The 11,771-nt window shown below is 37.9% G+C and overlaps 1 protein-coding gene across 1 annotated transcript in view; it reads left to right on the forward strand.

Annotated features, from left to right (window-relative positions):
• Window positions 1–8,951, forward strand: part of LOC113028238 (melanopsin-A-like) — a 33,337-nt gene extending 24,386 nt beyond the window's left edge. Inside the window, exons 10-11 of the mRNA XM_026178350.1 lie at window positions 208–279; window positions 6,275–8,951. Coding sequence (XP_026034135.1) covers window positions 208–279; window positions 6,275–6,475 — 273 coding nt within the window. The 3' untranslated portion in view covers window positions 6,476–8,951. The remainder of the gene's footprint in view (window positions 1–207; window positions 280–6,274) is intronic.
• Window positions 8,952–11,771: the final 2,820 nt, after the last annotated feature.

Below are 11,771 nucleotides of genomic sequence, written 5' to 3' on the forward strand. Positions count from 1 at the left end.
TTTAAAACTTTTTTTATGCAATTGGGGCTGCTTAATTAGAAGACGTTCTAATAATTTGCTGATTTGAGAGGGACCGATCCTCATGTTTTCCTGCTTTTTTGGGGCGGGTCTGCATTCAGTAAAAGTTACCTGAAGGCCCAAATAGCACAAAAGCTGTTGTGAGTATAACTGATAATAAATGGCTGTGTTTATGTGCACACTCTTCAGGCTCTGACAGAACCTGAAGGCATCTCCATGTCGGACATCAGTCTACAGCCAACCAGCAATCTGCCAGCTTCTGTAAGAATCCACCGATCACCCTTTTTCTTTTTGCCACACATGTAGTAAATAGTTTTTTTCTACTAATAAATAGTATCTGTGTACATTAAACATACTTAAACAACCTCCATGATCCAAAAACTTCTAGAAATGTTCTTTATCCATCCTCTCAGAATAACTGTAAGAACATCATATAGTACAAATCATTAGTTCACCTTTATTTTTTAATGTTGTTTTTTCTAGCATGTGTACTTCCGTCCATTATGGTTTGGTCCAGCTATTAATTTGGTTTATCACAAACTTCAAACTAAAGTACTACAGTATGAAGCACATTCTCAGGGCAGTGGATTCCTGCCAACATAACAAAAAAAGCAATCTTCATGTTTTTTATTAAACATGTTCCACATTATATTGAAAAATCTTGATACATACTCTGCTAAATTATTTCACTTTACCAAGATTCCTTTCCTCTTACATCACATTAGCTTTTCATGTTGCTGCAACAAGGACAAGACACAGTCAGGATGTTTTTGTGTATCATGGCTTTGGACTGCTTTCATACTCTTTTGTGCTCCTGGAAATCATTATTGTGTTTGTATTTGATGTCAGATTAGATCAGTGGCTATCAATGGGAAAAGGATCCAGTCAACACATCAGTTGCTTTCATCAGATTAAGTCTGTATGTTGTTACAAGCACAAGTACTTATAAGCTGAAAATGCATAACAGTGCTGCATGTTTCCCTGTGCCTGGATTGTTTTTTCCCATGTTAGGTTAATTGAGGTTCTAGGCTGTAGGTATGGATTTGAATGTGAATTAACAGTCTCTGTGTTGTTGCTGTGATGGTCTGGTGATCTGTCAGACTGGCATTCAGCAGTTCAGTACGGTGATTAGTAAATGTACAGTTTTCTTTTGTCTGCTTGTAAACTTTTCACTACATGATTCAGTAGCCGGTGCAATCACCATTAGCAGCAATAACTTGAAGTAATCATTATTTTGTATTAGTAATTCGGTTTTTCACATTGTTGTGGAGGAATTTTGGCCCCCTCTTCTTTCCAGCATTGCTTTAGTTCATTGAGGTTTGTGGGCATTCATCCACAGATCTCTTAATGTCCTGCCACAACATTTCAATCGTTTTAAGTTCTGGACTTTGATTGGGCTGTGCTGCCTTCTTTCTAGAGAAAAGATATTACTTTTGGCAGTTCTTCCAAACAAGACATACTTTTTCAGTCTTTCTAATTGTACTGTTATGAACTTGAACATTTTACATGCTAACTGAGTCTGAGTCTGAGTCTGAGATGATCTTTCTCTGAGCATTGAATTGCGTATCCACTGGTCTGAATGTTCCAGACATGCAAACTGCTAAAACTTCAGCTGCTATAGAGGTGTTCACACTGATGATCAATTAGTTGTGTACAACTGATTAACAGCGCCTGACTGACACTTACTTTCCTAATTCCTACAGAAGAAGTAATGGTTTTAAATTTTCTTTTTCATCGTGGGGCTGACTAGATTTGTTGCAGCAGATGTATTTTTCTGTAAGTTACTTCAGCATAACAGTATTTCACTTAACATTGTTTGAATGTATGAATATACACAGATTAAACCATAAAATGACATTCCTGCCAGTGCCAGTGTTTATGCACAACTTAACCTTGTTCAAGGAGTTTTCAGTATTTGTTGCTGTTGAATGAGAAGCCACTTCTTGCTCAATAACTTTGATTTAATTTTTTTTTTAAGTTTTAAGAAAATCAAGAACGCTTTGTGTTTTAGCCTGACCTCTCAACAAGTAACCTTCACCATTTAAGCCAACTCTGCAGTAATGAGGGCGGAGGACAAGAGACGCATTATGCACAACATCAGTGTGCATGCTTAAGTATGCTTGGGCAAGATCTGAACTCTGAACAAGATCAGCAACTGTGTGTGAAAGTGGCCGATAGAAACAATTATGAGGCATTTTGTCTAAAGTGCTTTGATTTTTTTCAAGCCGAGTAGCAAAGCACTTTATAAGAACCAGTTCATTTACTGTTTACAACAAAGGTTATTAAGGTTCCTTAAAGTGAAAAGCTCACTGCCTAATTAGGAGGTATCGCTCTGCCTCTAATTTCAGCTTCTCTCTTGGGCTGTGTCTTTGCATCAAAAAGGTTCTAGTAATTTCCTGGCTGGCTGGGGCTTTTTCGTGCTTTGGTCAGTTGGGTTAATTGGTGATTCTAAATTGGCTATGGATGTAAAGTAGATCAAGTGGGTAGACCAAAGTCCTGTCTGTGTGGGTAAATGTGCATTGCACTCCAAAGACCTCTGGCAGGTCAGTAAGACTAAATGTCAGTCTATTTCCATTAACCTCTGCTCATTTTGTAATGAGAATGAATGCTCTATTCACAGAAATCCAGGAATCGGAATACTTTGAATCAGGCTTTGAAAAAGTAAATCGTGGCCAGTGTTTCAGTTAACAATGCAGAGGGGCAGTTGTGTCCTAATTTCACTGTAGTTACAGTGTAGACTAGCTGAAAGCAAATGGCATATATTGGTACAAAGATTGTGGATGACTGTGTTATGTTAAGCTCATGGTCATGTGATCACCAAAATAACTCTAATGGTCCATCCATCGATCTCTTATCCAGCTTGTGTCAAACTGAGGCTGGAGCTGAGGCTGAAGCTGAGGCTGGTAAAGAGGAGGAAAACAGTACGTCACTCTATCAGAGAGACATCAACAAGTTACCTAACATCCACGTCTTTGGTTTGTGGGGGAAAACCCACTCAGGCACTGGTGGATGTGCAACCTCCTGCTTGGCAGATAACACAGGAAATCTTTAACCCAGCTGGACGTTCAAATCCCACTGGGATGAAAAGGAAACATTGCTAAATTCTGCATAACTGTGCATCAATGTAATAATTAGTTTTTGGTTACTTAAAAGGAATGATATTTGGTGTACATAAAACAGAGCTACTTTTCTTTCCAATAAATGCAAATCATTGTATTTGCTGTGTTTATGGATTTTTTAAGATATTTACATATTTTAACATTTATGATCTATGCATTGGAAAATTGCTGGTTTACACAGGTATGATATAGACTAGGGTATTTTTTCACAGCACGTTTGTAAATTATATGGAAAAGGAGGAAAACTGTAAGGATAATCAATGCCGTTAATGATAGCTGTATTCCATTTAGATGAGCTAAATAAGGGGATGGTAATGGTACATAGTGGTTCACTGATGAGAGTCTGACTTAATAGAACAGTGTTATCGTTAACATAGCACCACTTGTGTTTTTCCTGCTATAATGAGTCAAAATATGTGCAGAGAAGAAGGTTTGTTGGCAATAGTTTGATTTTTTGTCACCACTTTAACATTTAAATAATATTTTCTATCAGTCTTTCCCAATTGTCTGCACTAATTTTTTTTTAGGTTTAGTTTTAGGCTGACTGTGTAGCTGAATAGGCCAATAACTTAAAATAAGAGGACAGTAATTTAAAATGATTGGCAAATATCTTTAGAAATGTTTTCTTTTGCCGAGTCTAGGAGATCTAATTAGCCGTGCTTTCTGTCCATTCATGGTTAATTCATTTCCTGCTGCTATGACGCTGCTTTATTAATCGAACCTTGTAGAATATCAAAGGCATGAAGGGTGCTTCTTGTCAACCTTTCTCTCACTATACACACCCAAACCTATAATTAGAATATAACATAAAAATAAGTCATATTTTCATATTATTAGCACTTGTGGTTCATAAAGATGAAGATGAAAAAATATTGCCAAGAACAACCTGAGTTTGAACAAGTTACTGAATTACATTCACAGAGAAATTTTTAATGGCAACTTTACAACATAAAGTATATAAAATGTCTAAAATGATTTACTTGTTACATGTGGTGTAATTTGAGTGTATTTAGCTCTTTCTCATGTTGTAGGTGTCCAATACAGCTATTTGGTCAAAAGTAAGGTACCCTTTGGCATTTATACTGCATTTGGACAATGTAACAACTTTTTTTCCCCTGAATCATATCTATCCTATCAAAGTGAAAGTAAAAATAGACTGACTTGTTCCTCCAAAATCCTGCTAATTTTGTATCCATTTAACCATTACCAAATTTTATGGATACAGTAGAGAAAGTGAAAAAAGAAAAAAATACTACTACTATGAGAAATATAAATGCTCGATTCAATTCATTTACTTCAAGGCACTTTACATTGTCAGGCAAAGACCCTACAGTAATACTGAGAAACTCCTAAGAATCAAACAAACCCTTATGCTAAAGCACTTGGTGACAGTGGGAAAGAAATACTCACTTTTAAAAGAAATAAACCTCCAGCAGACTCAAGGGTGGACAACAATCTGCCACGACCCTTTTAGGGGTGAGGAGAGGAAGACAGAACAAAAGATATGCTGTGAAAATGCACAGAGGGGTATAAACACATAGAAAACAAAAAAATTGGAGGAAGAAGAAACACTCTGGAAAGTTCCCAGCAGCCAAAGCCTAATGCAGCATAACTGAGTGAAGATTAAGGGTTACCTGATCCAGTTCTAACTATAAGCTATATCAAAAATCAAAGTTTTAAAACTAATCTTAAAAGTAGAGAGGCTTTTTGTCTCCTGAATCCAAAGAGTGAACTGAAAGCTGAAGGCTATGCCTCATATTCTACTTTTAAATGCCCTAGGAATCACAAAAAAAGCCAGTAGTCTGGGAGCAAAGTGCTCTATTGGGGTGATGTGATACAATGAGGTCTTTAAGATAAGATGGAGCCTGATTATTCAAGACCTTTTATACGAGGAGAAGGACTTTAAAATACATTCTGGATGCAATAGGGAGTCAGTGAAGACAAGACAATGTGGGTGAAATGACCTCTCTCTTTCCTGTCCCTGCAGCAGTTTTGATCAACTGAAGGCTTTTCAGGGAGTTTTCAGGGAGTTTTTCAGCACAGCCGGATAATAACGGATTACAGTAGTCCAGCCTAGCAGCAACAAATTCATGAACTAGTTTTTCCTTACTATGTTACTGGAGCCCAAGGTAATGCCAGAACAAGTATCTGGTTAGACATGATATCTCCAAGTTTTTTAGGGCCAAGTGCAATAACCTTTGTTTCATCTGAATTTAAAAGCAGGAAATTTGAGGCCATTAGAGGTCTCTGAAACAGTTTAACTAATTAGTGTGTGTTTTCTGAGTTCATGGATAGATAAAGCTGGGTTACATCTGCATTGTAATTCCTTTGAATGACACTGCAGATAATCATTTAGAATGCAAACAGAACTGATCCTCACATAGAACCCTGTGGGACTCCATAATTACCTTTTGTGTGTGAATATACCCCTGTGGGTAAACTGCCCTATTTTCTGAAAACACTTTCCCGATGAGTTTATGAGCCCCGTCGCGCTCTTCAGATAATACTGAATAAAAAAACAAGTCCATACAGGTCTACTCAATTGTCAATTCTGCAGTACACACACAGGATTGAAACATTGTTTCCCCCACTTATGGTGTGCAACTACAAATTAAAAGATCTAATCAAGTCAAGAGCTATAACTGCTCTGAACCTCTATTGTGCTCCTGGTCGGGCTATTGCTTGGAACAGGAACAAGACAACTGCTATCTTTAGTATTACAAAATTCTCCCATTGATTTCTTTTTAGTAATAGTGTGCACTTCCTATACAAAAGCACAATTATACTTAAATATACTCAGCTACACTACTTTGTACCTCTAGAGAAGAACTATTGATTTCGTGAGGTTGACCAAGTTAAACTATCAAACTTCATTAAGGGCTCTGTCAGAAAGCCATTCATCAATCTATCCAATCAATACCTTTGATCAGCCGTGTTGCTCTAGCAGATTAAGTGGAAAAGAGCTGTGTTAATGTAAACTGGACAAACATCTGATAACATTTTATTCAGTGCTTTCTTAACTAGCAACTCTCTGTTTCATTCCGTTTTTCAAATTTCCAACCACTGACTGACAATGGGAATGATAATACGTGAACACCTGAACACCTCTTCTTGTCTCTCGCTCTCTGTTTGCACAGCTGGACAATGTCATGAGGGAGTCAGGGCCAAGGACTGTGTGCAAGACCACATCGTCTGTCATCGTCACCTCCATATCCAGCCCGTCAATATTGCACAGTCCCCCAGGTTACCATGGCAACTTCAAATTGACCAAAAGTCACAGCCCAGTTGCCAAGGAGACCCTTGACATAGCCATGCTGGAGACAACAGCTTTACCATGAACAGCCAGAAAGGAGTGAAAGCGTGTGAAAGTGTGCGTATGTATGCTTCAGTATTTCTCCCCAATTGGGAACTTTTCTTACTAGCATGCTGTTTGCGGGTTATGATAACTGTGGACCCTAGCATTGTTTTTATGCATGCAGTGTACAAGTATGTGTGCGTGTGTGCCCAGTAAATTTATGCATGTGTTTGCACTCATTTGGATTTTTGTCATTTCTGACATATCATGGTGGCTGGAGATTGTTTACCTCAACTGTAAGTAAACTAGCCTTAAACACAAAATGTGAAAGGTGGAGTCGCACTCGGATCACACCTGACCTTTCTAGACATGCTTTCCGGTCATACTTTGTGAGATTTGCCATAAACGGAGATGTTCTTTCTGAATTATTTCAATTTCAAAGTGAAATGTGAATATTCTTTATCTTTACATACAGAAGTCGAATGGCTACTGATGTCATCAGTTTATTCTGCGGTGTTACAACTGAAAGTTTTAAAAAATGTTGAGATTTTATTTTGTGCATAGCGTTTATGTTAATGCGTAGCTACGGAAAAGTGTCAGAATCCTACTTTTGAATTAAGAACCTATTCATGCAAATGAAAAGCATGTTTTCAAACCAAACCAAAATAGAATCAGAGTTCTTGTTTTTCTTTTACAGTGTTTGCCGATTAAAGAATGTACTCTAAATGATGTATCTAGTATAAATAATGGACCAGACATTTTGTATATTAAAACTGATTAAAATGACTGCTGATAATGTGGAAAAACTGGGCGCACTACTGATCTCACACGTTACCTATTTAAGTCACGTTAAAATTGTAGTGTTCAGCTCCTGCTCCATCTGTACCCACACAGTGTTTGCTGAAAAGCTCTACGTGTTGAAACCTGCTGAAATTTCAGAATGACAGAAACAAAGTACAAAACTTTAATGAAAAGTGTAAAAAAAGATATACAAAGGTCCTCCACAGTTAGGAATTCACCTATGAAGATTAAAGCATTTTTTGTGACTAATCAAAATTGAAAACCTCGCCCACACCCACCAATATTCCACTTCAAGGTTATCCCCCTTGAGCACCAATGGATGGCTTTGAGCACTTCTGCTATTTTTAGATTGCTCTATGCAATTTTTGTATGCCCACACTAACTAGTTAACCACTTCTATTGTTCAAATTAAATTTCACTTTGAACAACACAAGTTCACAAAAAGCCAAATCTGCTGAGTTAGGCCTCACGCCGAGAAACTGCTAACAACTGTTTGGCAACCAATGGAAGAGCAAAATAAGTAACCTGGCAAATACTTGCCAGGTTAGAGAATACCTACCTACTTTTCAACCAGTTAAGTGAAACTGGTTGAACAGAGATATATGGTACTGCAAGAAAACCTCCTAGGAACTGCTAGCAGTTTTAAGTCAAAGATGTAACTTTTGAAACGTGTTGATTTCAACAGTAAGGCACAGCTTTAACTTTGAAGATGAACATTCTTTGTTTCTCGTTTGCATTATAAGGTTCACTGCCACATGGTTGTTAGTTAGCAAGTGTTTGCAGGCAAATCAGCGCAAAGCAGCAACAAGGAGGTTTTTTTTCAATCAAAACCCTCTTAACAATTTATTTCACCTAACAATTGCTAGCAACCACAAAGTCATTGGGGTAGTACAACCAAGTCTGAAAAGTTGAATGTGGCTTGTAGTGTAAAGTGCTTTGAGTGGTTAGTGAAACTTAAAAAGCACTATTTAAATGCCAACCTTCTCCACATGATAGCTAGTTTAGTTTTGCACAGAATTTGAGGTCTGCTGTCTCGAGGCCGTCAAAATTTGATTTCTGGGGACAGAATGTAGCAGGAGTGCTGGAACCCATCTGATTGCACACAAGGACATGGCCTTAGAAGGATTAAATTAGAAACCGATTAATTAAAAAACAAATTAAAATGCACCTGCTGGATTTGTACCACTGATTACATCTTTATCTGACTTAACATTAAAAAACAAGTAACAAAACTTTTATTTGACATGTTTCTAGACTTGGCAATCAGACACACATATACACACATGTAACAGGACAGAAGAGAAGAGTAACTTTGTCATTGATTTTTCCATTCATGGTGACATCAAGCAATACAGATCATACTCAGCAGGTCACAAATGGGTTACAACAGAACAGCAGGTCACCCAACAACACAGTATGAGCGTGTTTGCACGTGTACTGGATGTCCTAGTGTATTTTGCATCACCCCAGATGCCATAATTTAACATATAGATGTATAGGTGACAGTTTGTGAAATCATTCTTTCCCCTAAACATGTTTAGTTCACTTTAGTTTAGTACCGTTATCTCACAAATACAACACTGTTTGTCCACCTCCATACGTGTCCAGTTCCTTTTGAGAGTCCTCAGGTTGCTGCATCATTGACTATGATTGTAAAAACCTTTTTCTTCATGCCTCAGCATAAAATCTAACTCTTGATGTCATTTCTGTCAAATAATGTATTGCGTATTCAAATCTTAGCTAAAAATGCAAGACTTTTTAAAATCTGTTTTCATTATTGCTCATTTGTCTTGTAGTATCTGTTAATGAATGTATTAAAAAAATACATATTTGAAATATTATGACATGAAAAATGTAAATATTATAAATATGTTGACTTTAAAATCTGCTTTGATGAAGTGAAGGTAAATTTGTTTTCTTTGTATAAAATGTTTTGTGTTGTTTTTATTTATTTTTCTAAATAAAAGATCTCGCTAAATTCTGGAAGGTTGGTTTTGTGATCTTTAAACTTAGTATGTCTTAACTCTTATAGTAAACCATATGCTCTTAAAAATTGCCATCACCAAGTGCTGAAGTGATTTTGTTCAGTTTGTTAAATCTCCAAGCGTCAGATGGTTTTATTCAGTTTTAAAAACTTGGTCTCAAAAGGCAAAACGTTTGTAAGATATTAAAGGTATTTCACATGCATTAATATGCCCATGTGCCCATGTTAGTCTTTTTTCAGTTTAATTTCAGTTGTCTTTAAACACATTACTTAAGTCAACATAAGATGACAATGATGATGATGGATACTTTATATATCATATATTTGTGAAATTCTTATGTTAAGTGAAATTAATGATTAAATGTGGGTTAAAAGAGTTCCGGAGATCTCCCTGTGGACAGTTACCAGAACAGGAAGTGGTGTAATAAAGGTGCTCTGTTGCCTGTCCACTAGGTGGTGCAGTGGGTGGTCAAGATTATGCATGATGGACAACAGTTTGTTCCGTGACCTCTTCTGCACCGCAGCTTCAAAAGTGTCCACTGTCCAGCCAATCACTGCTAATCCTGATCAGTTTATTAAGTCTGTTGGCATCATCAGCTCCAATGCTGTTCTCCCAGCAGATTGCAGCAAAGTAAACTGCACTCACCACAACAGACTGACAGAAAATCTCCATCATTTTCTGGACATATTGAAGGATCTCTGATTAGTAAACAGAGCCTGCTCATCCCGTCTGGTATACAGCCTCTGTGTTGTTCATTTTAACTCCACTTAAAGACTTAATTTTGTCCAGTTTGCCCAGAATTTCTTGTGTGTCGGATCTCTCAGGTGTCTCTTAATGGTGCCCTTCAATGTGTGTCTGTAAGCTGTTGTGCATAAGTGGTATGAGAAACAAACAGAACAAATGAGCTTCAATGACATCTTTGCTATGTGATCATGCTTGTTATTCATTGCAGGAAAGTAATTTCCGAAAAGTGTTCACACTCATGTGAGTGTGTGTTTCACACTCCTCTGAGACATTCTTAGTCAGCTTGTTTTTCATTGCTGACACATGCATAGGATTCATCACACTGTAGATAAGCCCTAATTATACAGTAACAAGTGTATTTACAGCTCATGCACATCAAGAAAATAATAGAATACATAAATGCGCACACATTTGCATGACAAACTAGCCAATCCCATTCACCCATTCCAAATACAAGAACGTTCTCCAGTGGCATTTAAGACACACTGCACAGCCAACAACACTTCACAACAGTATAAAAACACTTTTGGTGTAAAGTACTCTAAAAACACAATGAATAAAAATACATTTATAACAACAGCGGGCAGTGAGAACCCCTCCAGAAAAAAAGTGTGTGTTCAGGTCACTTTAATTTTTTTATATAAATGCTGCAAAAGCCAGTATATTGAGATTTATTCTGAGATAAGTATACTTAAACTCTAGTGTCTCTTCCATGCCCATTGAGGACATCCATCCATCCATGCATGCATACTCTTCTGCTTGTCCTTATCAGGGTTGTGGGTGGTCTGGTGCCTATACCTGGTATAGGCACCAGACCGCCCGCCAGAGTTAGGCCCTCTGACCACCGTATACTGGTGGCAGTATAGGAATAAAAGATCGCTGACTGAAAACTCTTCCCTGGAACTGAATGTGAGCCCAAAACCTTCAGCTGTTTTCAAATATCTTATTTCTCTTTTTTGGACAGGTGTCTGGGATAGATTAAAACCAGGCGTGATTGTGCTCTAATTCTATCAGAGAGGCCCAGTATGTGACCACGCCACATACATGACTAAGAAATATGATTTAATCAAGTGGTGTCAAAAATGTTTGACAGATTTGTGCGAGTATCATCAAGGTGAATCCATAATCACTGCTGAGCACTGCCTCGAGGAGTAGATTGGCCAGGCTGGCTCAACTTCACTTATTGCTGTTTTTCCACACCACATGCACATGAAACCAGGTGTTTAGTCTCACACCACTGCAAAAACCCTGCCAGTTTGAAGGTGTGTGACTCAGAACTGATTCACAAAAATAATGGGATGTGGTATGTGAAATTAGAAAAACATGCAGTCTGTCACGACCTATTTAACAATGCCTACGTCTGTTGTTTGTGTTTGGTTGTGAATTAAATTTCTTTGTATCACACACACACAAACACACACACAGAGAGAGTGTCGGCAACTTAATCAACTGGGTTGGTGTGTTGCTAGAAAATTGGCCTTTGGTAATTTGTTGTTTCCTCTCTCAAACAAAATGAAAGACTGAGAGCCTGAAAGGCAAATGACATCAGCCCACAGACACTGATTACAGACAATAGAGTGCAAGCGGCATGTACTCATAGCACTGAGAGAGAGAGAGCCAAAGAGAGGCAGAAAGAGAGAGAGAATGTGTTGCAGTAAGAGGGGTCTATATTGGCGATATGAATCGGCAGTGAAGCATTCTGGGGCTTCGTGTTACAGGCCTTATACGGGCCAGGGCCCCTGTGTCTCTGGCTCTCTCAGCTATTCTTAGGCTGTCTGTCCCTCACCCTCAGCAACCCTACAGGCAAGA

Source organism: Astatotilapia calliptera, chromosome 8 (assembly GCF_900246225.1).
Source record: "Astatotilapia calliptera chromosome 8, fAstCal1.2, whole genome shotgun sequence".
In the NCBI taxonomy this organism is placed as follows: domain Eukaryota; kingdom Metazoa; phylum Chordata; class Actinopteri; order Cichliformes; family Cichlidae; genus Astatotilapia; species Astatotilapia calliptera.